The 26,251-nt window shown below is 42.4% G+C and overlaps 1 protein-coding gene across 2 annotated transcripts; it reads right to left on the bottom strand.

Moving 5' to 3' along the window:
• Positions 1-2,810: 2,810 nt before the first annotated feature.
• On the bottom strand, positions 2,811-25,237 carry LOC143767374 (uncharacterized). 2 transcript variants are annotated; one of them, XR_013213703.1, is made up of 7 exons: positions 25,116-25,237; positions 24,807-24,986; positions 24,600-24,723; positions 24,279-24,376; positions 22,230-22,317; positions 16,189-18,888; positions 2,811-3,852 (listed from the first exon to the last, which is right to left on the bottom strand). XR_013213703.1 is itself a non-coding variant. In XM_077255665.1 (6 exons), the coding sequence occupies exons 1-6, from the start codon at positions 25,191-25,193 to the stop codon at positions 17,786-17,788; spliced, it is 1,671 nt and encodes a 556-aa protein (XP_077111780.1). In that variant the 5' UTR covers positions 25,194-25,237; the 3' UTR covers positions 16,019-17,785. The 2 variants fall into 2 exon arrangements, 1 of the variants encoding a protein (XP_077111780.1); XM_077255665.1 differs by lacking the exon at positions 2,811-3,852 and having other exon boundaries at positions 16,019-18,888.
• Positions 25,238-26,251: the final 1,014 nt, after the last annotated feature.

The following is a 26,251-nucleotide window of genomic DNA, read 5'->3' as shown; positions in this document are numbered from 1 at the left end:
AGGATGTATTAAGAGACGCATGGAGTCCAGATCACATGAAGTAATTATTGCCCTCTACTCCTCCATGGTCAGGCCTCATCTGTAATACTGTGTCTAGTTCTGGGCACCACAGTTTGCAAAAGACATTGAAATCCTTGAGCGAGTTCAGAGAAGAGCTTACAGGATGGTGAACGGACTGCAAAGTATGTCCTACTAGGAATGGTTAATGAGTCTGGGAATGTTTAGATTGCAAAAAAGGAGGCTAAGAGGAGACTTAATAGCGGTCTACAAATATCTGAAGGGATGTCACAGTGTAGAGGGATCATCCTTATTCTCATTTGCATATGGAAACACGAGACGCAATGGAATGAAACTGAAAGGGAGAAGATACAGATTAGATATTAGAAAAAACTTTTTGACAGGGTGAGCAATGAGTGGAATACGCTGTCACAAGAGGTGGGGAGTTCTCCTTCCATGGAAGTATTGAAACAGAGGCTGGACAGATATCCGTCTGAGATGGTTTAGTGAATCCTGTGTTGCATTAGAGCAGGGGGTTAGACACAATGACCCTGGAGGTCCCTTCCAACTCTAACATTCTATGATAATGAATCTATAATAAAAACCCTTTTCCAACCTTAGAAGTATGTCTAAAGTTGCCTTCCCCTGCTCTGTGTAGCACAGGCGATCAGATGATCGCATCGTCTAGTCTCCCATGGATACTATTGAAGCAAGAAAAAAAAATAAAAACATATATCTAAAAGTTTAAATCACCTTCAATTTGCCCCATTCAAAATAAAACAATAAAAAAATTAATAAAGATACACATATTTGGTATCGCTGCATTCAGGAAAGCCCGATCTATCAATATCTAAAAATAATTATTCCGATTGGTAAATGGCGTAACGAGAAAAAAAAATTAAAATGCCAGAATTAATTTTTTTTTCTGCTAGCCGCAACATTGCATTAAAATACAGTAAAGTATGATCAAAAGAACGTATCTACACGAAAATTGTATCAATAAAAACACCAGCTTGGCACACAAAAAATTAGTCCTCGCCCAGCTCCTGATCACCAAAAATGGAGACCCTACGGGTCTTGGAAAATGGCAACTTTTTTTTTTTTTTTTTTAGAAATGTTGGATTTTTTTTCCATTACTTATATAAAAAACAACCTAAACATGTTTGGTATCTACGAACTCATAATAACCTGGAGAATCATAATGGCAGGTCAGTTTTAGCATTTGGTGAACATGGTAAAAAAACAAAAAACAATTGTGGAATTGCACTTTTTTGCAATTTCACCGCACTTTGAATTATTTGCACATTTTCCAGTACACGATATGGTAAAATCAATAAAGTCACTCAAAAGTACAACTCGTCCTGCAAAAAACAAGTCCTCACATGGCCATATTGACAGAAAGATATCAAAGTTATGGCTCTGGGAAGGAGGGGAGCAAAACATGGAAAAGCAAAACGGAAATACCCCTGGTCCTTAAGGCTACTTTCACACTTCCGTCTTTATAAAGACGTTGCAATGTGTAGTTCTGTGCAAAAAACGCATCCTGCAAAGTTGCCCGCAGGATGTGGTTTTTGCACATAGACTTGTATTACCGACGCATCACGACGTATGGACACACGTTCCATACGTCGTGGCACTGGATGCGTCGGTAATTGGCGGACCGTCGTCACAAAAAAACGTTCAATGTAACTTTTTTTGTGCGACGAGTCCGCCATTTTCGACCGTGCGTGTGCGGCCAAAACTCTGCCCCCTCCTCCCCGGAACTCATAATGAGCAGCGGATGCGTCTGAAAACTTCATCCGCTGCCCACGTTGTGCACTATTTGCAAAACGTCCGTCGGTACGTCGGGCCGATGGTTTGCGATGGCCCCCGTACCGACGGAAGTGTGAAAGTAGCCTAAGGGGTTAAAGTTTATGAGCAGTCTAGAAGAAGGTAGACAAACACGTATAAAACGTATACATCCAAATACAAGTATATGTTTTAAAAGTTAATCACTGGTAATATGTTTTAAAGGGCTTGTCAAATGCTGTTCTCAAGACACTTTATCAAGACAGCTCGTTTCATCTGATAGAACACCCTATTAGTTTGATGCTGCAAGCTGGGCATAAAATAATTGCCCTAGCAGTTACCAGATCACATAGAAAGTGACTGCTCTCCATGACCAATGTCAAATCATGCAGGAAAGAGAGATAAGTCAGCCCCTTTATGATGTTTGATCTACAATGAATGGTGACTTTAATAGAGACATGTGCCCTTTCAGATAACTCCTTTAAGATGACTATATAATGTATATGTAAATAATTGCTATATACATGCACATGGTTGATATACAGCGAATGGTGACTTTATTAGAGATTTCTGTCCTTTCTCGATTGGAGCTTCCATGTTTGGAAATTAGACTTATAATCCCTGTTGGTAGAGTGAAATCAAGTGAGCAAACTATCCGTTTATCAATTTCACTGTGAATCCAAATCGGATGATCTGAGTGATTTCAAATGAGGCATGATCACTGATGCTGAGTCAGCCTGGGCTACTGTTAAAAACTGCCAAACGTTTCTTTTACAACAGTTTAGGGGTAGGCCAAAAACATTACGAGAGGGTTTAACATAAACAGTCAGTGAATGAGAATCTTCTGAATTGTTCTGGGGGGTTGAACATGATGACCCTGGAGGTCTCTTCCAACTCTTAACATTATATGATTTCAAAAGCTATCCTGTCTGCCTGAGCCAATATTCCTGTAGAAAGTATTCAATACCTAGTGGTATCATTGTCATGATGTATTGCTGCAGTTCTGAAGGCTGAAAAGTATCCAATGTTCTACGAGATAGAAGTCACTAATAGAGTGCCCAATCATTCAGTATATAGGGGTGTGTTTTATTAAATTGTATTTGCTTTTCGATAACAGATACGGTATTGATAATTGCACATAGTAGTAGTAGTGTTCAAAATAATAGCAGTGTGTTCAAAAACAAGAGTTAATCACAAAATCTTTATACTAGTTTTTATTTCCATGCATTGGGAATATTGCACACTGTTTTCTAATTCACAACATGAAGAGAAATGTATATAATGTTTAACTACTTTACAGAAAGTAACAAAAAATGAACATCGGGATGTTCTAAATTTACAATGTCTGCATTTGTCTTTACAAACTCACATTATGAACTAGTATTTATGACGACTTAGCATTCCTCTAAATCACTAACCTAATATTTAGTTGTATACTCACAGTTTTTTAGATCTGCTTCACATCTATGTTGTATAGAGTCAACCAACTTCTGGCCCCTGTCAACTGTTATTCCAGCCCAGGATGCTTTCACTACATCCCACAATTTTTTCGCATTTGTTGGCTTTGCCTCAGAAATGGCATTTTTTACACCACCCTACAAGTGTCCTATCGGATTAAGGTTCGGGGATTAGGCTGGCCACTCCATAACCTCAATTTTGTTGGACTGGAACCAAGATTTTGCACGTTTGCTGGTGTGTTTAGAGTCGCTGTCTTGTTGAAACATCCATTTCAAGGGCATATCCTCTTCAGCGTAAGGCAACATGACCTCTTCAAGTATTTTAACATATGCAAACTGGTCCATGATCCCTGGTATGCGGTAAATAGGTTCGGCACCATAGTAAGAGAAACATGCCCATATCATGATGCTTCACCACCATGCTTCACTGTCTTCAGAGTGTACTGTGACTTGAATGCAGAGTTTGGGGGTGATCTGATCTACTGTCTGCAGCCCTTGGACCTAAAAAAGAACAATTTTACTTTCATCAGTCCACAAAATGTTTCTCCATTTCTGTTAAATATTCATTATTGATTTATTCTTATTCTCAATTCTATACTGAGCACATTGCCTTTTGAGTTGTGAATTCTGCTCTTTGGCTCCCTCCGGTGGTTGTTGGTGGTAGTGCAGTTGTTTCTGGGTTGTAAGCCAGGGCAGGTGTTTCTGCTGATTGCAGCTCTACTAGGTATTTAGGTGTGCAGGATCCATTAGTCCCTGCCAGTTGTCCATTGTTCTTGGAGGGATTGCATCTTTGTCTGGCTCCTCATGCCCTGCTGTCAATTCAGCTAAGATAAGTGTCTGGTTTTTTGTCTCTGTAGCACACATGCAGTGTGCTTTACAATTCAGTGCAATTCATTGTGTTTTTGTCCAGCTTAGACTTTGTTTGGATTTTTCAGTCATGCTGGATTCTCTGGAGATGCAGATATACATTCTATGTCTTTAAGTTAGATGTAGAATTTTTGTATTATCTGCTGTGGATATTTTTAGGGTTTTAATACTGACCGCTTAGAATTCTGTCCTATCCTTTTCTATTTAGCTAGAAGTGCCTCTTTTGCTAAATCCTGTTTTTCTGCCTGCGTGTGTCTTTACTCTTATATTCACAGTCAATATTTGTGGGGGGCTGCATATCCTTTGGGGTTCTGCTCTGAGGCAAGATAGAATTCCCATTTCCATCTATAGGGGTATTTAGTCCTCTGGCTGTGTCGAGGTGTCTAGGACGTGTTAGGTACACCCCACGGCTACTTCTAGTTGCGGTGTCAGTTTAGGGTTGCGGTCAGTACAGGTATCACCTACTCCAGAGAAAGTCTCTCATGCGGCTCCAAGGTCACCGGATCATAACAGTACAACTGGCCAACAATTAGTTAAATGCATCTCAGAAGAAGGGAAGAAAGGTGTTGAGCCATTTTTTTTCTGTAGTCTGTTTTGTCTTTCCTTCCCTCTTTTCCTCTGGGTGACTGAGGAGTTTTGTGCTAGCATGGATGTTCAGGGATTAGCTTCTCGTGTAGACCAGCTTGCTGCTAGGGTACAGGGTATTTCTGATTATATTGTTCAGACTCCGGTTTTAGAGCCTAGGATTCCTACTCCTGATTTGTTTTTTGGGGACAGGTCCAAATTTTTGAGTTTTAAAAACAACTGTAAACTGTTTTTTGCTCTGAAACCTCGTTCCTCTGGTGATCCCATTCAGCAGGTTAAAATTGTCATCTCCCTGCTGCGTGGCGATCCTCAGGATTGGGCATTTTCCCTGGAATCTGGGAATCCGGCCTTGCTTGATGTAGATGCCTTTTTTCAGGCTCTAGGATTATTATATGATGAACCAAATTCTGTGGATCAAGCGGAGAAGACCTTGTTGGCCCTGTCTCAGGGTCAAGAAGCGGCAGAATTGTATTGTCAGAAATTTAGAAAATGGTCTGTGCTGACTAAATGGAATGAGGATGCTTTGGCGGCAATTTTCAGAAAGTGTCTTTCTGAATCTGTTAAAGATGTTTTGGTGGGGTTTCCCACGCCTGTTGGTCTGAGTGATTCTATGTCTCTGGCCATTCAGATTGATCGGCGCTTACGGGAGCGCAGAACTGTGCGCGATGTGGCGTTGTCCTCAGAGCAGCTGCCTGAGCCTATGCAGTGTGATAGGATTCTGTCTAGAATGGAACAACAAGAATTCAGACGTCAGAATAAGTTGTGTTTTTATTGTGGCGATGCTTCTCATGTCATTTCAGTCTGCCCTAAGCGTACAAAGAGAATCGCTAGTTCAGTTACCATCAGTACTGTATAGCCTAAATTTCTGTTATCTGTGACCTTGATCTGCTCATTGTCGTCATTTTCTGTCATGGCGTTTGTGGATTCAGGCGCCGCTTTGAACTTAATGGACTTTGAATTTGCCAGGCGTTGTGGTTTCCCCTTGCAGTCTTTGCAGAACCCTATTCCTTTAAGAGGCACTGATGCTACACCTTTGGCTAAAAATAAACCCCAGTTTTGGACACAGGTGACCATGTGCATGGCGCCAGCCCATCAGGAAGATTGTCGTTTTCTGGTGTTGCATAATTTGCATGATGCTATTGTGCTGGGTTTTCCATGGTTGCAGGTACATAATCCGGTGTTGGATTGGAAATCTATGTCTGTGACTAGTTGGGGTTGTCAGGGGGTTCATAATGACGTTCCTTTGATGTCAATCTCCTCTTCCTCCTCTTCTGAAATTCCAGAGTTTTTGTCTGATTTTCAGGATGTATTCGATGAGCCCAAGTACAGTTCCCTTCCACCGCATAGACTGTGATTGTGCTATTGACTTGATTCCATGCTGTAAGTTTCCTAAGGGCCGACTTTTCAACCTGTCTGTGCCTGAACATACCGCCATGCGGAGTTATGTTAAGGAGTCTTTGGAGAAAGGGCATATTCGGCCATCTTCTTCACCATTGGGAGCGGGATTTTTTTTTGTTGCCAAGAAGGATGGCTCCTTGAGACCCTGTATTGATTATCGCCTCTTGAATAAGATCACAGTCAAGTTTCAATACCCTTTACCTTTGCTTTCCGATTTGTTTGCTAGGATTAAGGGGGCTAGTTGGTTTACTAAGATTGACCTTCGGGGGGCATATAATCTTGTTCGTATTAAGCAGGGTGACGAATGGAAAACTGCGTTTAATACGCCCGAAGGCCACTTTGAATACCTTGTGATGCCATTCGGACTCTCTAATGCTCCATCTGTTTTTCAGTCCTTCATGCATGATATCTTCCGGAATTATCTTGATAAATTCATGATTGTATATTTGGATGACATTTTGATTTTTTCCGATGATTGGGAGTCTCATGTGAAACAGGTCAGGATGGTATTTCAGATCCTTCGTGATAATACTTTATTTGTGAAGGGGTCTAAGTGTCTCTTTGGAGTGCAGAAGGTTTCTTTTTTGGGCTTCATTTTTTCTCCCTCATCTATAGAGATGGATCCGGTTAAGGTTCAGGCCATTCATGATTGGATTTAGCCCACATCCGTGAAGAGCCTTCAGAAATTTTTGGGCTTTGCTAATTTTTATCGCCCTTTCATTGCTAACTTCTCCAGTGTGGTTAAACCCCTGACTGATTTGACGAAGAAAGGCGCTGATGTAACGAATTGGTCCCCTGCGGCTGTCTCTGCCTTTCAGGAGCTTAAACGCCGATTTACTTCCTCCCTGGTGTTGCGTCAGCCGGATGTTTCTCTTCCGTTTCAGGTTGAGGTTGAGGCTTCTGAGATTGGGGCAGGGGACGTTTTGTCTCAGAGGAATTCTGATGGTTCCTTGATGAAACCGTGTGCCTTCTTTTCCCGTAAGTTTTCGTCTGCTGAACGCAATTATGATGTCGGCAATCGGGAGTTGTTGGCTATGAAGTGGGCGTTTGAGGAATGGCGACATTGGCTTGAGGGAGCCAAGCACCGTATTGTGGTCTTGACCGATCATAAAAATCTGATTTACCTCGAGTCTGCCAAAAAGGCTGAATCCTAGACAGGCTCGATGGTCCCTGTTTTTCTCCCTTTTTGATTTCGTGGTCTCGTATCTTCCAGGTTCTAAGAATATTAAGGCTGATGCCCTCTCTAGGAGTTTTTTGCCTGATTCTCCTGAGGTCCTTGAACCGGTCGGCATTCTGAAGAAGGGGTGGTCCTTTCTGCCATTTCCCCTGATTTACGACGGGTTCTTCAGGAATTTCAGGCTGACAAACCTGACCGCTGTCCAGTGGGGAAACTGTTTGTTCCTGATAGATGGACTAGTAGAGTGATTTCTGAGGTTCATTGTTCTGTGTTGGCTGGCCATCCTGGTATTTTTGGTACCAGAGATTTGGTTGGTAGGTCCTTTTGGTGGCCTTCTTTGTCGCGTGATGTGCGTTCTTTTGTGCAGTCCTGTGGGACTTGTGCGCGGGCAAAGCCTTGTTGTTCCCGTGCTAGTGGGTTGCTTTTGCCTTTGCCGGTCCCTGAGAGGCCCTGGACGCATATTTCTATGGATTTTATTTCAGATCTTCCGGTTTCCCAGAGGATGTCGGTTATCTGGGTGGTTTGTGACCGGTTCTCTAAGATGGTTCATTTGGTGCCTTTGACTAAATTGCCTTCCTCTTCTGATTTGGTTCCGTTGTTTTTTCAGCATGTGGTTCGTTTGCATGGTATTCCGGAGAATATTGTGTCCGACAGAGGTTCCTGTTATGATCCGGTGACCCTGGAGCCGCATGTGACTATCTCTGGAGTACTATAATCAAGAAGACCTTTGGCACTCACTTTGAGTGCCAAAGGTCTTCTTGATTATATTTTGCCTTTTTCCTTTGGGCACCACATAATAATTTAGAGTGCACCACTCCTGACCTGATCATATATCTCTGGAGTAGGTGGTACCTGTACTGACCGCAATCCTAATACTGACATCGCAACTAGAAGTAGCCGTGGGATGTACCTAACATGGCCTAGACACCTCGACACAGCCGGAGGACTAAATACCTCTAAAGAAGTTAATGGGAAATCCTATCTTGCCTCAGAGCAGAGCCCCAAAGGATAGGCAGCCCCCCACAAATATTGACTGTGAGTTTAAGAGGAAATACGTACACAGGCAGAAAAGACAGAGTTTAGCAAAAGAGGCACTTCTAGCTAAAATAGAAAAGGATAGGACAGAGTACTAAGCGGTCAGTATTAAAACTCTAGAAAAATCCACAGCAGAATATACTATCTACTACATATAACTAAAGACATAGGATGTTTATCTGCATCTCCAAAGAATCCAGCATGACAGAAAAATCCAAACAAGTCTAAGCTGGACAAAAACACAATAGATTGCACTGCACATAAAAGCACACTGCATGCGTGCTACAGAGAACAAAAACCAGACACTTATCTTAGCTGAAATGACAGCAGGGCAAGTGGAGCCAGAAAGAGATGCAATCCCTCCAAGATACAATGGACAACTGGCAGGGATTGATGGATCCTACACACCTAAATACAAAATAGAGCTGCAATCAGCAGAAACACCTGCCCTGCTTACAATCCGGAGACCACTGCACTACCACTAACAACCACCGGAGGGAGCCCAGGAGCAGAATTCACAACAGGTTCCCAGTTTGTTTCTAGGTTTTGGCGGGCCTTTTGTGCTAGGCTGGGCATTGATTTGTCTTTTTCTTCCGCATTTCTTCCTCAGACAAATGGCCAGACCGAGCGAACTAATCAGACTTTGGAAACTTATTTGAGATGCTTTGTGTCTGCTGATCAGGATGATTGGGTGGCTTTCTTGCCATTGGCCGAGTTTGCCCTTAATAATCGGGCTAGTTCGGCTACCTTGGTTTCGCCCTTCTTTTGTAATTTTGGTTTTCATCCTCGTTTTTCTTCAGGGCAGGTTGAGCCTTCTGATTGTCCTGGTGTGGATTCTGTGGTTGACAGGTTGCAGCAGATTTGGGCTCATGTGGTAGACAATTGTCATGGTTCCCAATGGCAAGGTAACGTAAGAAACATATAAATAACGAACGAGCTCTCGGGTGATGGAAACTCAAGTTGACCGTGAGCTAAATCTACCACACAACTAATAGTGGCCAGGGAGCATACCTACGACTTCCTAGATGCCACGCGCCAGCCGGAGGACTAACTACACCTGGTAGAGGAAGAAACAGACCTGGCTTACCTCTAGGGAAATACCCCAAAAGATGATAGCAGCCCCCCACATGTAATAACGGTGAATTAAGAGGAAAAAACATACACAGTATGAAAGTAGATTTAGCAAAGAGAGGTCCACTTACTAGATAGCAGAAGGATACAAAAGAGGACTTCACGGTCAACTGAAAACCCTTTCAAAAACCATCCTGAAATTACTTTAAGACTCCTGTGTCAACTCATGACACAGGAGTGGCAATTTCAGCCCGCAAGAGCTTCCAGCTACAGAGAATTACAAAAACTGCAAACTGGACAAAAGATACAAAACAAAAGGACAAAGTCCACTTAGCTGATCAGCAGACTAGTAGCAGGAACATGCAACCGAAGGCTCTGGTTACAATGATGACCGGCAAGGAAATGACTGGAGAGCAAGGCTAAATAGGAAACTCCCAAACACTGATGGAAGCAGGTGAACAGAAGCAGCAAAGGCAAACAAGTCACCAGTACCACCAGCAACCACCAGGGGAGCCCAAAAAGCGGATACACAACAGTACCCTCCCCTTAAGGAGGGGGCACCGAACCCTCACAAGAACCGCCAGGGCGATCTGGATGAGCCCTATGAAAGGCACGAACCAAATCCGAGGCATGAACATCAGAGGCAGTTACCCAAGAATTATCTTCCTGACCATAGCCTTTCCATTTAACCAGATATTGAAGTCTCCGTCTGGAAATACGGGAGTCCAAGATCTTCTCTACGACGTACTCCAATTCACCCTCCACCAGCACAGGAGCAGGAGGTTCATTAGAAGGAACCACCGGTACCTCATATCTCCGCAACAACGACCGATGGAACACATTATGGATAGCAAAAGATGCCGGGAGGTCCAAACGAAAGGAAACAGGGTTAAGAATCTCCAAAATCCTATAAGGACCGATGAACCGAGGCTTAAATTTGGGAGAAGAAACCCTCATAGGGACAAAACGGGAAGACAACCACACCAAGTCCCCAACGCGAAGGTATGGACCAACACGACGATGACGGTTAGCAAACTGCTGAGTCCTCTCCTGGGACAATTCCAAATTATCCACCACTTGTCCCCAAATCCGATGCAACCGATCCACCACCGCATCCACTCCAGGACAATCCGAAGATTCAACCTGACCAGATGAAAACCGCGGATGAAACCCTGAATTGCAAAAGAAAGGAGAAACCAAAGTGGCAGAACTAGCCCGATTATTAAGAGCAAACTCCGCCAACGGCAGAAAGGCAACCCAATCATCCTGATCCGCAGACACAAAACACCTCAAATAAGTCTCCAAAGTTTGATTAGTTCGCTCCGTCTGGCCATTGGTCTGAGGATGGAATGCAGACGAAAAGGACAAATCAATGCCCAACCTGGCACAGACTGCGCGCCAAAATCTAGACACGAACTGGGTACCCCTGTCAGAAACGATGTTTTCCGGAATACCATGCAAGCGAACCACATTTTGAAAAAACAGAGGGACCAACTCAGATGAGGAAGGCAACTTAGGCAATGGCACCAAATGAACCATTTTAGAAAAACGGTCACACACCACCCAGATGACAGACATCTTCTGAGAAACAGGGAGATCCGAGATAAAGTCCATAGAGATGTGCGTCCAAGGCCTCTTAGGAATAGGCAAGGGCAACAACAACCCACTAGCCCTAGAACAACAAGGCTTGGCCCGAGCACACACATCGCAAGACTGCACAAAAACACGCACATCTCGAGACAGGGAAGGCCACCAGAAGGATCTAGCCACCAAATCTCTGGTGCCAAAAATTCCCGGATGACCTGCCAGAGTAGAAGAATGAACTTCCGAGATGACTCTAGTGGTCCAATCGTCAGGAACAAACAGTCTACCAGACGGACAACGATCCGGTCTATCCGCCTGAAATTCTTGCAAAGCACGTCGCAAATCTGGAGAGACAGCAGACAAAACCACCCCATCCTTAAGGACACCAGCAGGTTCAGAATTCCCAGGAGAGTCAGGTTCAAAACTCCTAGAAAGAGCATCTGCCTTCACATTCCTAGAACCCGGTAAGTACGAGACCACAAAATTAAACCGGGAAAAGAACAACGACCAACGTGCCTGTCTAGGATTCAGGCGCCTGGCAGACTCCAAATAAATTAAATTCTTGTGATCAGTCAAAACTACCACCTGATGTCTGGCACCCTCAAGCCAATGACGCCACTCCTCAAATGCCCACTTCATGGCCAAAAGCTCCCGATTACCAACATCATAGTTTCGCTCGGCGGCCGAAAATTTTCGCGAAAAGAACGCACAAGGTCTCATCACTGAGCAGTCGGAACTTCTCTGCGACAAAACCGCCCCCGCTCCGATCTCGGAAGCATCGACCTCAACCTGAAAGGGAAGAGAAACATCAGGCTGGCGCAACACAGGGGCAGACAAAAAGCGGTGCTTAAGCTCCCGAAAGGCCTCCACAGCAGCAGAGGACCAATTGGCAACATCAGCACCCTTTTTAGTCAAATCCGTCAGAGGTTTAGCAACGCCAGAAAAACCAGCTATAAATCGACGATAAAAATTAGCAAAGCCCAAGAATTTCTGAAGACTCTTCAGAGAAGTAGGCTGCGTCCAGTCGTAAATAGCCCGAACCTTGACAGGGTCCATCTCAATAGAAGAAGGGGAAAAAATGTACCCCAAAAAGGAAATTTTTTGAACCCCAAAAACACACTTTGAACCCTTTACACACAAAGAATTCTGAAAACCTGAAAAACCCTCCTGACCTGCTGAACATGAGACTCCCAGACATCAGAAAAAATCAAAATATCATCCAAGTACACAATCATAAATTTATCCAAATATTCACGGAAAATATCATGCATTAAGGACTGAAAGACAGAAGGTGCATTAGAAAGGCTGAAAGGCATTACCAAATACTCAAAATGGCCCTCAGGCGTATTAAATGCGGTTTTCCACTCATCCCCCTGCTTAATTCGCACCAAATTATACGCCCCACGAAGATCAATCTTAGAGAACCACTTAGCCCCCCTTATGCGAGCAAACAAATCAGTCAGTAAAGGCAACGGATACTGATATTTGACTGTAATTTTATTCAGGAGTCGATAATCAATACAAGGCCTCAGAGAGCCATCCTTTTTAGAGACAAAGAAAAAACCGGCTCCTAAAGGTGATGAAGAAGGACGAATATGTCCCTTTTCCAGGGACTCCTTAATATACTCACGCATAGCAGCATGTTCGGGTACAGATAGGTTAAACAAACGACTAAACGACCCTTTGGAAATTTACTGCCAGGAATCAGATCTATGGCGCAATCACAATCCCTGTGAGGAGGGAGTGAACCAATTTTAGGCTCTTCAAAAATATCACGATAATCAGACAAAAATGCCGGAATCTCAGATGGAATAGATGACGAAATGGACACCAAAGGAGTGTCCCCATGAGCCCCCCGACATCCCCAGCTTAACACAGACATAGCTTTCCAGTCAAGGACTGGGTTATGAGACTGTAGCCATGGTAATCCAAGCACCAAAACATCATGTAAATTGTACAACACAAGGAAGCGAATCACCTCCTGATGGTCTGGAGTCATACGCATAGTCACTTGCGTCCAGAACTGTGGTTTATTACAAGCCAAAGGTGTAGAATCAATACCCTTCAGAGGTATAGGGACTTCCAGAGGCTCTAAATCAAACCCACAGCGCCTGGCAAAGGACCAGTCCATAAGACTCAGAGCGGCGCCAGAGTCCACATAGGCATCCACGGTAATAACTGATAATGAACAAATCAAGGTTACAGACAAAATAAATTTGGACTGTAAAGTGCCAATTGAAATAGACTTGTCAACCTTCCTAGTACGCTTAGAGCATGCCGATATAACATGAGCAGAATCACAATAGAGGCATAACCCATTTTTGCGCCTATAATTCTGCCGCTCGCTTCTGGACATAATTCTGTCACATTGTATTTTCTCTGGCGTCTCTTCAGAAGATACCGCCCAATGGTGCACGGGTTTGCGCTCCCGCAAATGCCGATCAATCTGAATTGCCATTGTCATGGACTCATTCAGACCTGTAGGCGCAGGGAACCCGACCATAACATCTTTAACGGCATCAGAAAGGCCCTCTCTGAAATTTGCCGCTAAGGCGCACTCATTCCACTGAGTAAGCACAGACCATTTACGAAATTTTTGGCAGTATATCTCTGCTTCATCTTGCCCTTGAGATAGGGCTATCAAAGCTTTTTCAGCTTGAATCTCCAAATTAGGTTCCTCATAAAGCAACCCTAAAGCCAAGAAAAACGCATCCACATTGAGCAGCGCAGGATCCCCTGGTGCCAATGAAAATGCCCAATTTTGAGGGTCACCTCGCAGCAAAGAAATTACAATCTTGACCTGCTGGACAGGATCTCCTGAGGAGTGAGGTCTGAGAGAAAGGAATAATTTACAATTATATTTGAAATTCAGAAACCGAGAACTATCTCCGGAAAATACCTCTGGTGTAGGGATTTTAGGTTCAGAAATAGGAGTATGCATAACAAAATCTTGTAAATTTTGAACCTTCGTAGCAAGATTATTTAAACCTGCAGCCAAACTCTGAGGATCCATCTTTAAACAGGTGAGCTCAGAGCCATTCAAGGATTATAAGGAGAGAAAGGCAAAGGCAGTAATTAGAGCTGAAATACAACTGATCCAACTATGGAGCAAGCATAAGGAAAAAGGAAAAAAAAAAAAAAATTTTTTTTACAGACTTCTTTTTTCTCTCCTTTCTTCTGCCAATAAGTTTAACACAGGCCGGTCATACTGTCATGGTTCCCAATGGCAAGGGAACGTAAGAAACATATAAATAACGAACGAGCTCTCGGGTGATGGAAACTCAAGTTGACCGTGAGCTAAATCTACCACACAACTAATAGTGGCCAGGGAGCATACCTACGACTTCCTAGATGCCACGCGCCAGCCGGAGGACTAACTACACCTGGTAGAAGAAGAAACAGACCTGGCTTACCTCTAGGGAAATACCCCAAAAGATGATAGCAGCCCCCCACATGTAATAACGGTGAATTAAGAGGAAAAAACATACACAGTATGAAAGTAGATTTAGCAAAGAGAGGTCCACTTACTAGATAGCAGAAGGATACAAAAGAGGACTTCACGGTCAACTGAAAACCCTTTCAAAAACCATCCTGAAATTACTTTAAGACTCCTGTGTCAACTCATGACACAGGAGTGGCAATTTCAGCCCGCAAGAGCTTCCAGCTACAGAGAATTACAAAAACTGCAAACTGGACAAAAGATACAAAACAAAAGGACAAAGTCCACTTAGCTGATCAGCAGACTAGTAGCAGGAACATGCAACCGAAGGCTCTGGTTACAATGATGACCGGCAAGGAAATGACTGGAGAGCAAGGCTAAATAGGAAACTCCCAAACACTGATGGAAGCAGGTGAACAGAAGCAGCAAAGGCAAACAAGTCACCAGTACCACCAGCAACCACCAGGGGAGCCCAAAAAGCGGATACACAACAGACAATTTGGTGTTGTCTCAGAAGGAGGCTCAGCGTTTTGCTAACCGTCGTCGGTGTGTTGGTTCCCGGCTTCGGGTTGGGGATTTGATCTGGTTGTCTTCTCGTCATGTTCCTATGAAGGTTTCTTCCCCTAAGTTTAAGCCTCGGTTTATTGGTCCTTATAGGATTTCTGAGATTATCAATCCGGTGTCTTTTCATTTGGCCGTTCCGGCCTCTTTTGCCATCCATAATGTTTTCCATAGATCTTTATTGCGGAAATATGTGGTGCCCGTTGTTCCCTCTGTTGATCCTCCTGCCCCTGTGTTGGTTGATGGGGAGTTGGAGTATGTGGTTGAGAAGATTTTGGATTCTCGTTTTTCGAGACGGAAGCTTCAGTACCTTGTCAAATAGAAGGGTTATGGCCGGGAGGATAATTCTTGGGTTTTTGCCTCTGATGTCCATGCTGCTGATTTGGTCCGTGCCTTTCATCTGGCTCGTCCTGATCGGCCTGGGGGCTCTGTTGAGGGTTCGGTGACCCCTCTTCATGGGGGGGGTACTGTTGTGAATTCTGCTCTTTGGCTCCCTCCGGTGGTTGTTGGTGGTAGTGCAGTTGTTTCTGGGTTGTAAGCCAGGGCAGGTGTTTCTGCTGATTGCAGCTCTACTAGGTATTTAGGTGTGCAGGATCCATAAGTCCCTGCCAGTTGTCCATTGTTCTTGGAGGGATTGCATCTCTGTCTGGCTCCTCATGCCCTGCTGTCAATTCAGCTAAGATAAGTGTCTGGTTTTTTGTCTCTGTAGCACACATGCAGTGTGCTTTACAATTCAGTGCATTTCATTGTGTTTTTGTCCAGCTTACTTTGTTTGGATTTTTCAGTCATGCTGGATTCTCTGGAGATGCAGATATACATTCTATGTCTTTAGTTAGATGTAGAATTTTTGTATTATCTGCTGTGGATATTTATAGGGTTTTAATACTGACCTCTTAGAATTCTGTCCTACCCTTTTCTATTTAGCTAGAAGTGCCTCTTTTGCTAAATCCTGTTTTTCTGCCTGTGTGTGTCTTTACTCTTATATTCACAGTCAATATTTGTGGGGGGCTGCCTATCCTTTGGGGTTCTGCTCTGAGGCAAGATAGAATTCCCATTTCCATCTATAGGGGTATTTAGTCCTCCGGCTGTGTCGAGGTGTCTAGGACGTGTTAGGTACACCCCACGGCTACTTCCAGTTGCGGTGTCAGTTTAGGGTTGCGGTCAGTACAGGTACCACCTACTCCAGAGAAAGTCTCTCATGCGGCTCCAAGGTCACCGGATCATAACACTTTTGCTGACATTACATGTATTGCTCCTGTATATTTACCTCAGAGTAAAAGTTAACACTATATAGAGAGAACACGTGCTCTGTGGGACAAATATAATCACGACTCACAGGAGGGAGGGGCTCTCTCTTGGGGTCTCTTCGCTCTCTTCGGACACTTCACACACTCCACACAGACATCAGATGGACAGCTGGTATGTGAGTTAGCCACGTGCTTCTTAATGGCTTCTACCATGCTTTTGAAAGAGACAGACGCCATTTACCATTCAGAATCTCAGGAAAGATGGGGAACAAACTTTAATATGGACAAATGGACAATCTCTTTGTAACTATTTCACCTATTTTATGTTTTGCTGCAATGATGTTTTTTGGTGGACAATCCAATAAACCAATACATTTTTTATAAGAAATATCATGACATTTTCTTTAGAGTATCGCATCTGGTAAAGAGTCCTGAATAAATAAATATACCAAATAAGTTTTTTTAACAATTGCTCTCTAGGCCAGTTGATGTGTCCTTTGGCAAATTGTATCCGATTCAGTGCATGTCTTTTTTTTTTTTTTTAACAGTGGGACTTTGCGGGGACTTCTTGCTTAGAGATTAGCTTCACACTGGTGTCTAACTGTCACAGTACTTGCAGGTAACTTGAGCTGTCTTTGACCATCCTGGAGCTGATCATTGCCTGAGCCTTTGCCATTCTTGCTATTATTCAATCCATTCGATTAATAGTCTTCCGTTTTCTATCACGTCACTCTTATTTGGCTTTCCATTTTAAAGATCATTTTAGCTGGACAGCCTATCATTGTCTGCACTTGTTTATAAGTTTTACCCTCTCCAAATCAACTTTTTAATCTCAGTATGCTGTTCTTCTGAACAATGTCTCGAACGACCCATATTTCTCAGGCTTTCAAGGAGAACTGCATGTACAACATTTCCTGACTTCACCCTTAATAAGGGCCACCTGATTCACACCTGTTTCGTCACAGAATGATTTACCTTACTAAATGAACTCTAATACACAGACTCAAAATCATGCAGATAATGAATGCTGCGTCTCTTGGTTTTCTTAGAATCTACTGCATCAACTGGTAAATTGTTTGACATGTGGTAATATAGTTTATACCAATAACCGTGATTAATCTGGTTAGTCATGTTGGACTGCTATTATTTTGAACGCTACTGTATACTCAATCATACTCAATCATCACTTAAGTGTTCTAAATTACATTCCCTTATCCCGGTTTTAACGTGACTTTACTTAGACTGTAACTGTTCTATTTTTTTTATAATTTGTCATGAAAAAAGAGAATTTATACTTCCTCTATGATTTAAGAGAATATGATTTTTGGATAAAACGTTTGCCACATTCAGAACATGAAAATGTTCTTCCTGCGTGAGATGTTTGAATTATAGATTACTTTTGCCTAAGACATGACCCAAACACAGTAGATGAAAATGGCTTCTCTTCTGTGTAAATTCTGTGATAATATCTGTGTTAAAAAAAATTATCTACACATGAAAATAGTGTATTCTTCCCTATGTGAATTTGCAGATATCTAACAAAAGCTGTTTTCTGTTTAAAACTTTTCCCAAATTTTTATCATGAAAAAGGCTTCTCACCTGTGTGAATTCTCTGATGTCTAAATAAAACTGATTTCTGGGTAAAGCATTTGCCACATACTAAACATGAAAATAACTTCTCCCCTGTGTGAATTCTCTGATGTGCGATTAGATTTGGTTTCCTTGTAAAACATCTTCCACATTCTGAACATGAAAATGTTTTCTGTCCAGTGTGAATTGTTTGATGGGTTCTTAGAGTTGCTTTATGGCTAAAAAACTTTCCACATTCAGAACATGCATATGGCTTCTCCCCCGTGTGAATTCTCTTATGTGTAACAAGAGTTGATTTGCAGTTAAAACATTTTCCACATTCAGTACATGAAAATGGTTTCTCCCCTGTGTGAGTTCTCTGATGTCCTACTAAAGCCGATTTCTGGTTATACCATTTCCCACATTCTAAACATGAAAATACCTTCACCCCTGTGTGAATTTTCTGATGTCTAACAAGAATGGAATTAGTGTTAAAACATTTCCCACATTCATAACATGAAAATGGTTTCTCTCCTGTGTGAATTCTCAGATGTTTAGCAAGGTCACAATTCTGAGAGAAACATTTCCCACATTCCGAACATGAAAATGGCGACTTCTCCCCTGTGTGATTTCTCTGATGTGTAAGAAGTTTTGATCTAGCACTATAACCTTTCCCACATTCTAAACATGAAAATGGTTGTTTCCCAGTGTGAATTCTCAGATGTTTAGCAAGGTCACATTTCTGAGAAAAACATTTCCCACATTCTGAACACGAAAATGGTTTTTCCCCTGTGTGAAATCTCAAATGTTTAACAAGGTCAGATTTCCGAGGACAACATTTCCCACATTCTAAACATGAAAATCTTTTCTTCCCTCTGTATGAGCTTTGATGTTCACCATCCCTTTTGTTATGTGTATTTTGCTCAACAGTCTGTGATGAATCAGATGATAGAATCTGTTGAGAGGGATCGGATAATAGATCTCTGCTGTGAAGGGCTGGAGCTTTATCTGGGATTACGGCATAGTCTTCATTTGTATCTAGTGTGATGCCATGATCATCTGCTGTAAAATCTGACAATATCAGATATCCCTCCAAGGTCCTCGTACAGTCATCTGCCAAGAATAAAGCAAATTTTATAATTTTTTAGTAACACTGCCATAAAATAATATGTATTGTATTTATCTAATTATAACATTTCTATATAAAAAGTCTAAGCAAATTGTAGTAAAATTTAATTTTCAGCTCACTACAACAGTAGCAGCAACAACAAACCCTGTTAGACATTCCTGCCTCATCACCTGCTTAGACGTCCACCTGCTTCACCCTAACAGTAAATATAATCCATTAAAACATAATTTTATTCATATGTAAGTTTAAAACAACATAAATGCATAAAAATACTTAAGACATTGGAAGACCTACTAATGGTTGAATCAGAGAAAATGATCAACCATAAAGTGCTTATTAAAGGTCCACTGTCACCCCCTCCAGCCGTTATAAACTAAAAGAGCCACCTTGTGCAGCAGTAATGCTGCAGTCTAACAAGGTGGCTCTTTTAGTTTTTGATTAAGTTATTACCTCAATAAAGCGTTTTAAAAATTGGCCACAAATACCAGATATTGTATCTGGAGGCGGTCCGAAGCGTCCTGTATGAATCTCCCAACTGCCGTCACTCTTCTCTTCAGGGGCGATGGTCGCCGCCCCCTTCGCGTTGTTGCTTCTTAAATCCGGCGCCAGCGCTGTGCGTGCCTGCCTGGGGCCTGCGCAGTGTTTATTGTCAGTCACAGCTCAGATGCCGGGTGCCTGACTGCGGCTGTGCGGGCACCCTGTTGCTGAATCCCCGCCCCGCACTGTGTTATTCATTATGCACAGTGCGGGGCTGGGGTTCCTGGGCATGCGCACTGCGCTTGTCAGACCCTCCCCCCGGTCCTTCCAGCGTTGTTCTTTGTGGCTGTTCAAAACGTCGGCAATGAAACCTGTATATTCCGGCAATGCTGGAAGGCGGGGGACCGGGGGAGCGTCTGACAAGCGCAGTGCGCATGCCCAGGAACCCCAGCCCCGCACTGTGCATAATGAATAACACAGTGCGGGGCGGGGATTCAGCAACAGGGTGCCCGCACAGCCGCAGTCAGGCACCCGGCATCTGAGCTGTGACTGACAATGAACACTGCGCAGGCCACAGGCAGGCACGCACAGCGCAGGCGCCGGATTTAAGAAGCAACAGCGCTCAGGGGGTGGCGACCATCGCCCCTGAAGAGAAGAGTGACGGCAGTTGGGAGATTCATACAGGATGCTTCGGACCGCCTCCAGATACAATATCTGGTATTTGTGGCCAATTTTTAAAACGCTTTATTGAGGTAATAACTTAATCAAAAACTAAAAGAGCCACCTTGTTAGACTGCAGCATTACTGCTGCACAAGGTGGCTCTTTTAGTTTATAACGGCTGGAGGGGGTGACAGTGGCCCTTTAAATTGTAGATTGAAAGAAACCATTTACAGGAACTACCCAACAGTGATAATAAGTAGCAATAAATATCAAGGTAAAATATGGTACAACTGCACCAAGAGATAGGAGATGGGTGTCCCAACCACACGTAAAAACACGTTAAAAAAGTAGTTATGGATGGAAAAATGTGTAATTAGTAAGAGCTCACATATGGATGCCACTCCTCCACCAGAACGCACCCAATATGTGGCATGATTAATTTGAGCCTGAACTATGTATCAAACTTTTAAGTGACCAGAATGACTGCTCAAGTCTGTAGCCTCAATCTCTCTTCAAAATAATAAAGTGGTAATAAACAGAATAAATCAGTATTAAGTTGAAGGAGCCTCATCTGCACTTGGCCTGAAGTGTAGATAGCAGATACGGTGATTGAAATCATTAATTTTGCTGCCTTTTGTCTCCAACGTAATAATTTTTTTCAACTCCTTGTTTAAAGTATATCGTTTTCCTGTTCATCTAAGGCTACTTTCACACTTGCATCGTGTGGCATCCGTCACAATCCGTCATTTTTGACAAAAATGGATCCTGCAAATGTGCTCGCAGGATGCGTTTTTTGCCCATAGATTTGTATTGCCGATAGATCGTGACGGATGTCCACACCTTGCGTCCGTCGTGCACTGGATGCATTGTGCTTTGGCAGACCGTCGTCACAAAAAAAAACGTTCAATGTAACTTTTTTTGTATGTCGCGTCTGCCATTTCCGACCGCACATGCACGGCCAGAACTCCACCCCCTCCTCCCCGGGACATAGACTGGGCAGCGGATGCATTGAAAAACTGCATCCGTTGCCCACGTTGTGCACAATTTTCACAACGTGCGTCAGTACGTCGGGCCGACGCAAGTGTGAAAGTAGCCTAAGGCTTCTCCTCCTCCAGTTTTTATTGACGGTCATCACAAAAACAAAAATAGAGTCAAAAGTTTATTGATTCAAGAAAAGTAGCAAATTCTTTACAGTATTTAGTTCACTGGAAAAGTTGTGGACCAGAAGAAAAAAATGTTTGATCTTGCCGAGGCTGACATCTTAAAGAAGTGGTTTCATGATATATATCCACTGGACTCCACTGCTCCTCACTATAATGGGGTACTGAAATGTACTTATCTCTGTGCACTTCCGATTGTCTCTTCACTCTACCAGCAGCAATAGTGTCAGCCATTTTGAAAAAACGTAGATACCTACTGGCGGGATTCGTCACACGGTAACTAAGTATACGAACCACATCTGCTCATAGTTTCAATCAACGAAAGTCCTAGTTGTTCTACCTTGATTTCAATCTATGCTTTCGTCTTGCAATAAAATGTTTAAGTGGACACCTTATTACGTTCCTTTGAAATTACCACCCCCAGACCAAAAGCCAAGTTGAAAGAATCGTTCAATTTCAGACTAGTGACAAGGACTGGGCCTGCTCAAGACTTATAAAACTTAAGCGAAAAAATTAACTGGAGTATACGTTGGTATGCATACAAAATAGGAGAATGTTCACACTAGTCATTAAACAGGCAAAAATGAAGACATAAACAAAACGAATATATACCTGGCCGCAATTAAATTAGGGGAATAGTGCATGTAAATTTTGTACTTAGTAAATACATTTTTTGATCAAAAAATGCATAAAGGCCATCCAACCAGCATCAAGGTGAACCCAAATCGGGATGGTCCTAAACTTTAGTGTTAAAACCTTACCATACGTCAAAGTGACATCAACCCAGCAAATAGGAAGCTATATACATACAATGTTCAGCTCAAAGAAAGGGAGGCCACACCCTTACCTGCACTAAGTACAGAAACCTGAAACGGAGCAAAAAAAAAAAAAAAAAACTGGACTATAAATTGGACATTATGTTTATATAGCTTCCCAAGTCCTGCTCTATCTTTATTCACATTGACGTTACTTTGACACATGGTAAGGTTTTAATATAAGAGGTTAGGAGTTAGTGGTCACTACTCACCTGTGCGGTTATTTGTAGGAATCTCCTCCTTACACTGCTCATCACCCCTCATATATGTCTCTGTACTATTAATATTCAAATCTTTACCCTGAAACAAAGAGTGTAAAAGTCACAGAAGGTTGGAGAAGTTGTATAAAATGAATGCCCATGTTTGATCCAATATACAGACTGCACTAGGTCAAGCAAATCAATGAGTGCGGGGAAACATCGATTCCTGTGTCCTCACAGAATGCAGAAGGAGAAATTTTTTTTAATCTTCATCTACTCCTTATCTGTGAGAATCATTTCACACTATGCTGACACTCTGATTAAACTCTGATCACAGTTTGATCACAGCGTAGTTTGGATAATTGTCCAGATTCTCTTGGATGAGAGAATCTACAGCTGTCTGCACCTGCTCTAATAACGATAATATACTCACTGATCACAGTCTTCCCCGATTTCCAATGCTGCTCCAATCTTCTTCTTACTCACATGATAGTTATTACAATTTACTGGCTCAATCTGGGCTCTCTGTGTGAGCCGGAAGTTGCTTTTACAATATAAATCAATGGAGCCTACGTCTCACTCTGCATAGGATTACATTGTAAAAGCAACACAGAACCCAGTGTAAGCCAGCAAGTCGGAATAGCTGTCACATGACTTAGAAGAGGACCAAGAAACCAGGGAAGACTGTTATCAGTGATTATATTATCGTACCTACGCTACACTACATATACATTTACACAGCTGTAGACAACACAAACCTTGGTGGAAGTGCCTTTAATTAACATGATGACAAAAAATGACGGGACAAGTTATCAAATATCTGCCAGTCTCTTGCATAAATCCAATCAGTAATTAGAACATTGTGAGAAGATCCAAACAACATCTAATGTCTACGATCAGCTTTATCCTGTCACCTCCACCATGTATAACACATACACTGAATGGCCACATTATGATAGACAATCATTTAGCAGCTTGTTGGATGTCCTTTGACCTTCAGAACCACAACATTTCATTGTGTTAGGACTCCACTAGGTTTTGAAATTTTTCTGCAAGAACATTGGTACATGAGCATAAGAAACTAGATGGAGGTGCTGACATGTATTGAACAGCCCATTATACCTCGTCCAGGAGATGCTCTATAAGATTAAGATCTGAACACGAAGAAGCAAGGAAAAATCCAAGAAAAAAAATCAATGACCCTTGTAGGATGTGGCATTGTGCTTTGTGCCATGGGGAAAACCACGGTCAAGAAGTAATGACCTTGGTTGGCCACAATGGTTAGGTAAAGTTTATCATGCAAAAATCCATGTGTGGTATTAGAGGGCCCAGGTTGTGCCGAGAAAAAAATTTAATTACACCATTGATAAACCTTCACCATGACTGTTGACGTCTGACAGGAAGGGTGTATGGATTCCTGCTGCTTGCGCTAAATTCTGATCCTCCCATCAGGAGGAATGTTGAAAAATGTTTTTCATTGCTATAAAGTATACCTTTTGTGCGTTTTTGTTTACTAGAGTTTTCATTTTGCTTTCCTTAAACAACCCTGGCACTCAAAATTATCATCTGCTGCTATAGCCCATCTTCGCTAAAAAAAAGTGTTATGAGTGTGGACACATTAGTCACATCACAAGTGTCTTATATTTTCTGTGACTGTTTCATATCCTCCTTGGACTTCTTTCATCGACGATTATTTACATCTACAGAATCCCCATTCATTAAGTTTTTCCTGGAGCACAACATTCTTAATGCATGAGAAAACCTCACAAGGTTGTCGTTTTTTTAAATACTGGAAGTTACTGAGATTGCTCTATTCCCCAATTCTAGTATAGACTCACAATGAAACTAATTAATAGAAAATGTACTCACATTTTATGATGCAGTCCGAGGTCACCAGTCTAATTTCTATACAGTAAAGCTCCAATCGTGAAAGTGTAGGTGTCTCTAATAAATTTGCCATACAGTGTATAGTACTGGTTGATAAAATAAGACTGAATACAAGGCCTTCACAGCCTTCTACACATCATAGTGGAGATCTCATGACACCTTCTCTCCATCTACCTGATCATCCTGAGGAACATTGGCGTTTTCTTCTTTACAGTCCTGTGGAAGAAGAGGACGGGGACATCTGTCTGGTGTTGTCCTCTCACTGTAAATAACTGGAGGAAACACATACAGGGACTGAATTCATTCTTTCCATAGACATAATTATAATAATTATTATTTGATCATTGAAACAGAGTTTGGACAGACATCTGTCTGAGATAGTTTAGTGAATCCTGCACTGAGCAGAGGGATGGACATGATGACACTGGAGGTCCCTTCCAACTGTTCTATGATTCTATGAATTATAGGCTGTGTGTATTTAGTCCTGCCTATTACCTTGTGATGTGAGGGACTGAGGAACCTCCATCATGGCATCCTTGTACAGATCTTTGTGTCCTTCTAAATACTCCCACTCCTCCGTGGAGAAATAGACGGTGACATCCTGACATCTTATAGGAACCTGACACATACAATGATACCGTCATCCCCTCGATCCCTCCATAGCGTTACTGTATAATATCCCAACATTCCCAGCAGTGTCACCTCTCCGGTCAGCAGCTCAACCATCTTGTAGGCGAGTTCTAGGATCTTCTGGTCATTGATGTCCTCATGTATCAGGGGGTGAGGTGGAGGCCCCGTGATTGGGCTTAGGGGTCTTCCCCATCCCTCAGACACAGGGTCCTGACAGCGCTCACTAGAGGTCTTCTTCACTACTGTGTAATCCTGGTTATGGAGAGACACATTAATAAACCTCACTACAGACATTCCCAGAGTCCTCACCTCTCCAGTTCTGTCCATCTGTTATTCCCATAGATAAGAATGATGTAATGTGACGCCATCAGAATCTCTCACCTCTCCAGTAAGCCGGAAGAGGATCTCTAGGGTGAGGTGTAATATCCTCTCCGCCATCTTGTCCCTGTCCCTCTCCATCCTTGTAGGGTCACTCAGGAGAAGAAGAGGGTGCAATATTGTAGGGACCTGAAAGGGGAGAAGATGAGCCTTTGTAAAATCAAAAAGAATATACCAGTAATAATACAATTACTGGAGACAAGAAGGGGAAGCATATGAGGATATCTAATGCATAGATGCATTTTCTCTTCTGGAACTAATTGGACCCTAATTGGCAGCAGCAACCCCAAACATTAGAAAAAAAAAATGTTAACTGTAAATCAGCATCAGTTCTTGAAAAAATAACAAAACAAACAAAAATAAAGAAATACGTGATGTAGCTTTTTTTCACAAATGTTTTTTCCTTTTTGGCACAGAGATGAATGTGTTTTTAGGGATGGCGCATTGGCAAAGCATAATCTCTGATCCTGGTAGTTTAGCCACTTCACACTGAAAAACTACACCATCATCAAAGAGGATTGACTGAAAAACTGACTAAGCAAGTGGAGGGGGGATACGATCCAGAAAATAAAATGCTACTTTATTGAAAATCCATTAAAAGATTTAAAACAAAAACGTGAAGCGTTTCTGGCATGTGAAGTGCCCTTAGTCACCAGATATGTTTCAAAAGCAATTGACATTATTATATATACAACTTGAACCAATCACTGACAGATATCCGATAATTTCACTTCCTTACTCAGCGGCTATCACCCAGCACCCTCCAGAATATTCCAACCGGGAACAACGATTCCTGCAGCATGGTGAGTTGTCCCCAACCCCTTTTGTTTTCTGAAAAACTGACTAGTTCTGTTAGGCTGGTTTCAGACTTGCGCTCCAGTGCGCTGCGGATGGCACCGTACTTCCTCCTTGCTTCCTTATTGTCAGACTAATAGGCTGCCTGTCAATATAATACAGAGGCAGGGATAAAACACAGCACTAAAGAAGTAGTGCAATGTGTTATCTGAAAAACTCAAAAGATTACACATCGCACCATTGTATTTCAGGCAAAACAAAATATAAAAATGCATAAATTTGGTTTTGCTGCAGTAAAGAGTTAGGCTAAGTTCACACTAGGCGTTTTTTATGCGTTTTTTATG

This window comes from Ranitomeya variabilis, chromosome 4, assembly GCF_051348905.1.
Source record: "Ranitomeya variabilis isolate aRanVar5 chromosome 4, aRanVar5.hap1, whole genome shotgun sequence".
Classification (NCBI taxonomy): Eukaryota; Metazoa; Chordata; class Amphibia; order Anura; family Dendrobatidae; genus Ranitomeya; species Ranitomeya variabilis.
Note: the sequence above shows the minus strand (reverse complement) of the source record. Positions and strands in the feature narration are given on the sequence as shown.

Excerpts from the sequence above, each read along its gene's own strand:
- LOC143767374 (XM_077255665.1), bottom strand. The coding sequence starts at position 25,193 with ATGGAGAGGGACAGGGACAAGATGGCGGAGAGGATATTACACCTCACC. Across the intron at positions 24,987-25,115 it reads TCTTCCGGCTTACTGGAGAG|GATTACACAGTAGTGAAGAA; the intron begins GTGAGAGATTCT and ends CTCCATAACCAG. Across the intron at positions 22,318-24,278 it reads ATGTTCCTCAGGATGATCAG|GGTAAAGATTTGAATATTAA; the intron begins GTAGATGGAGAG and ends TCTTTGTTTCAG.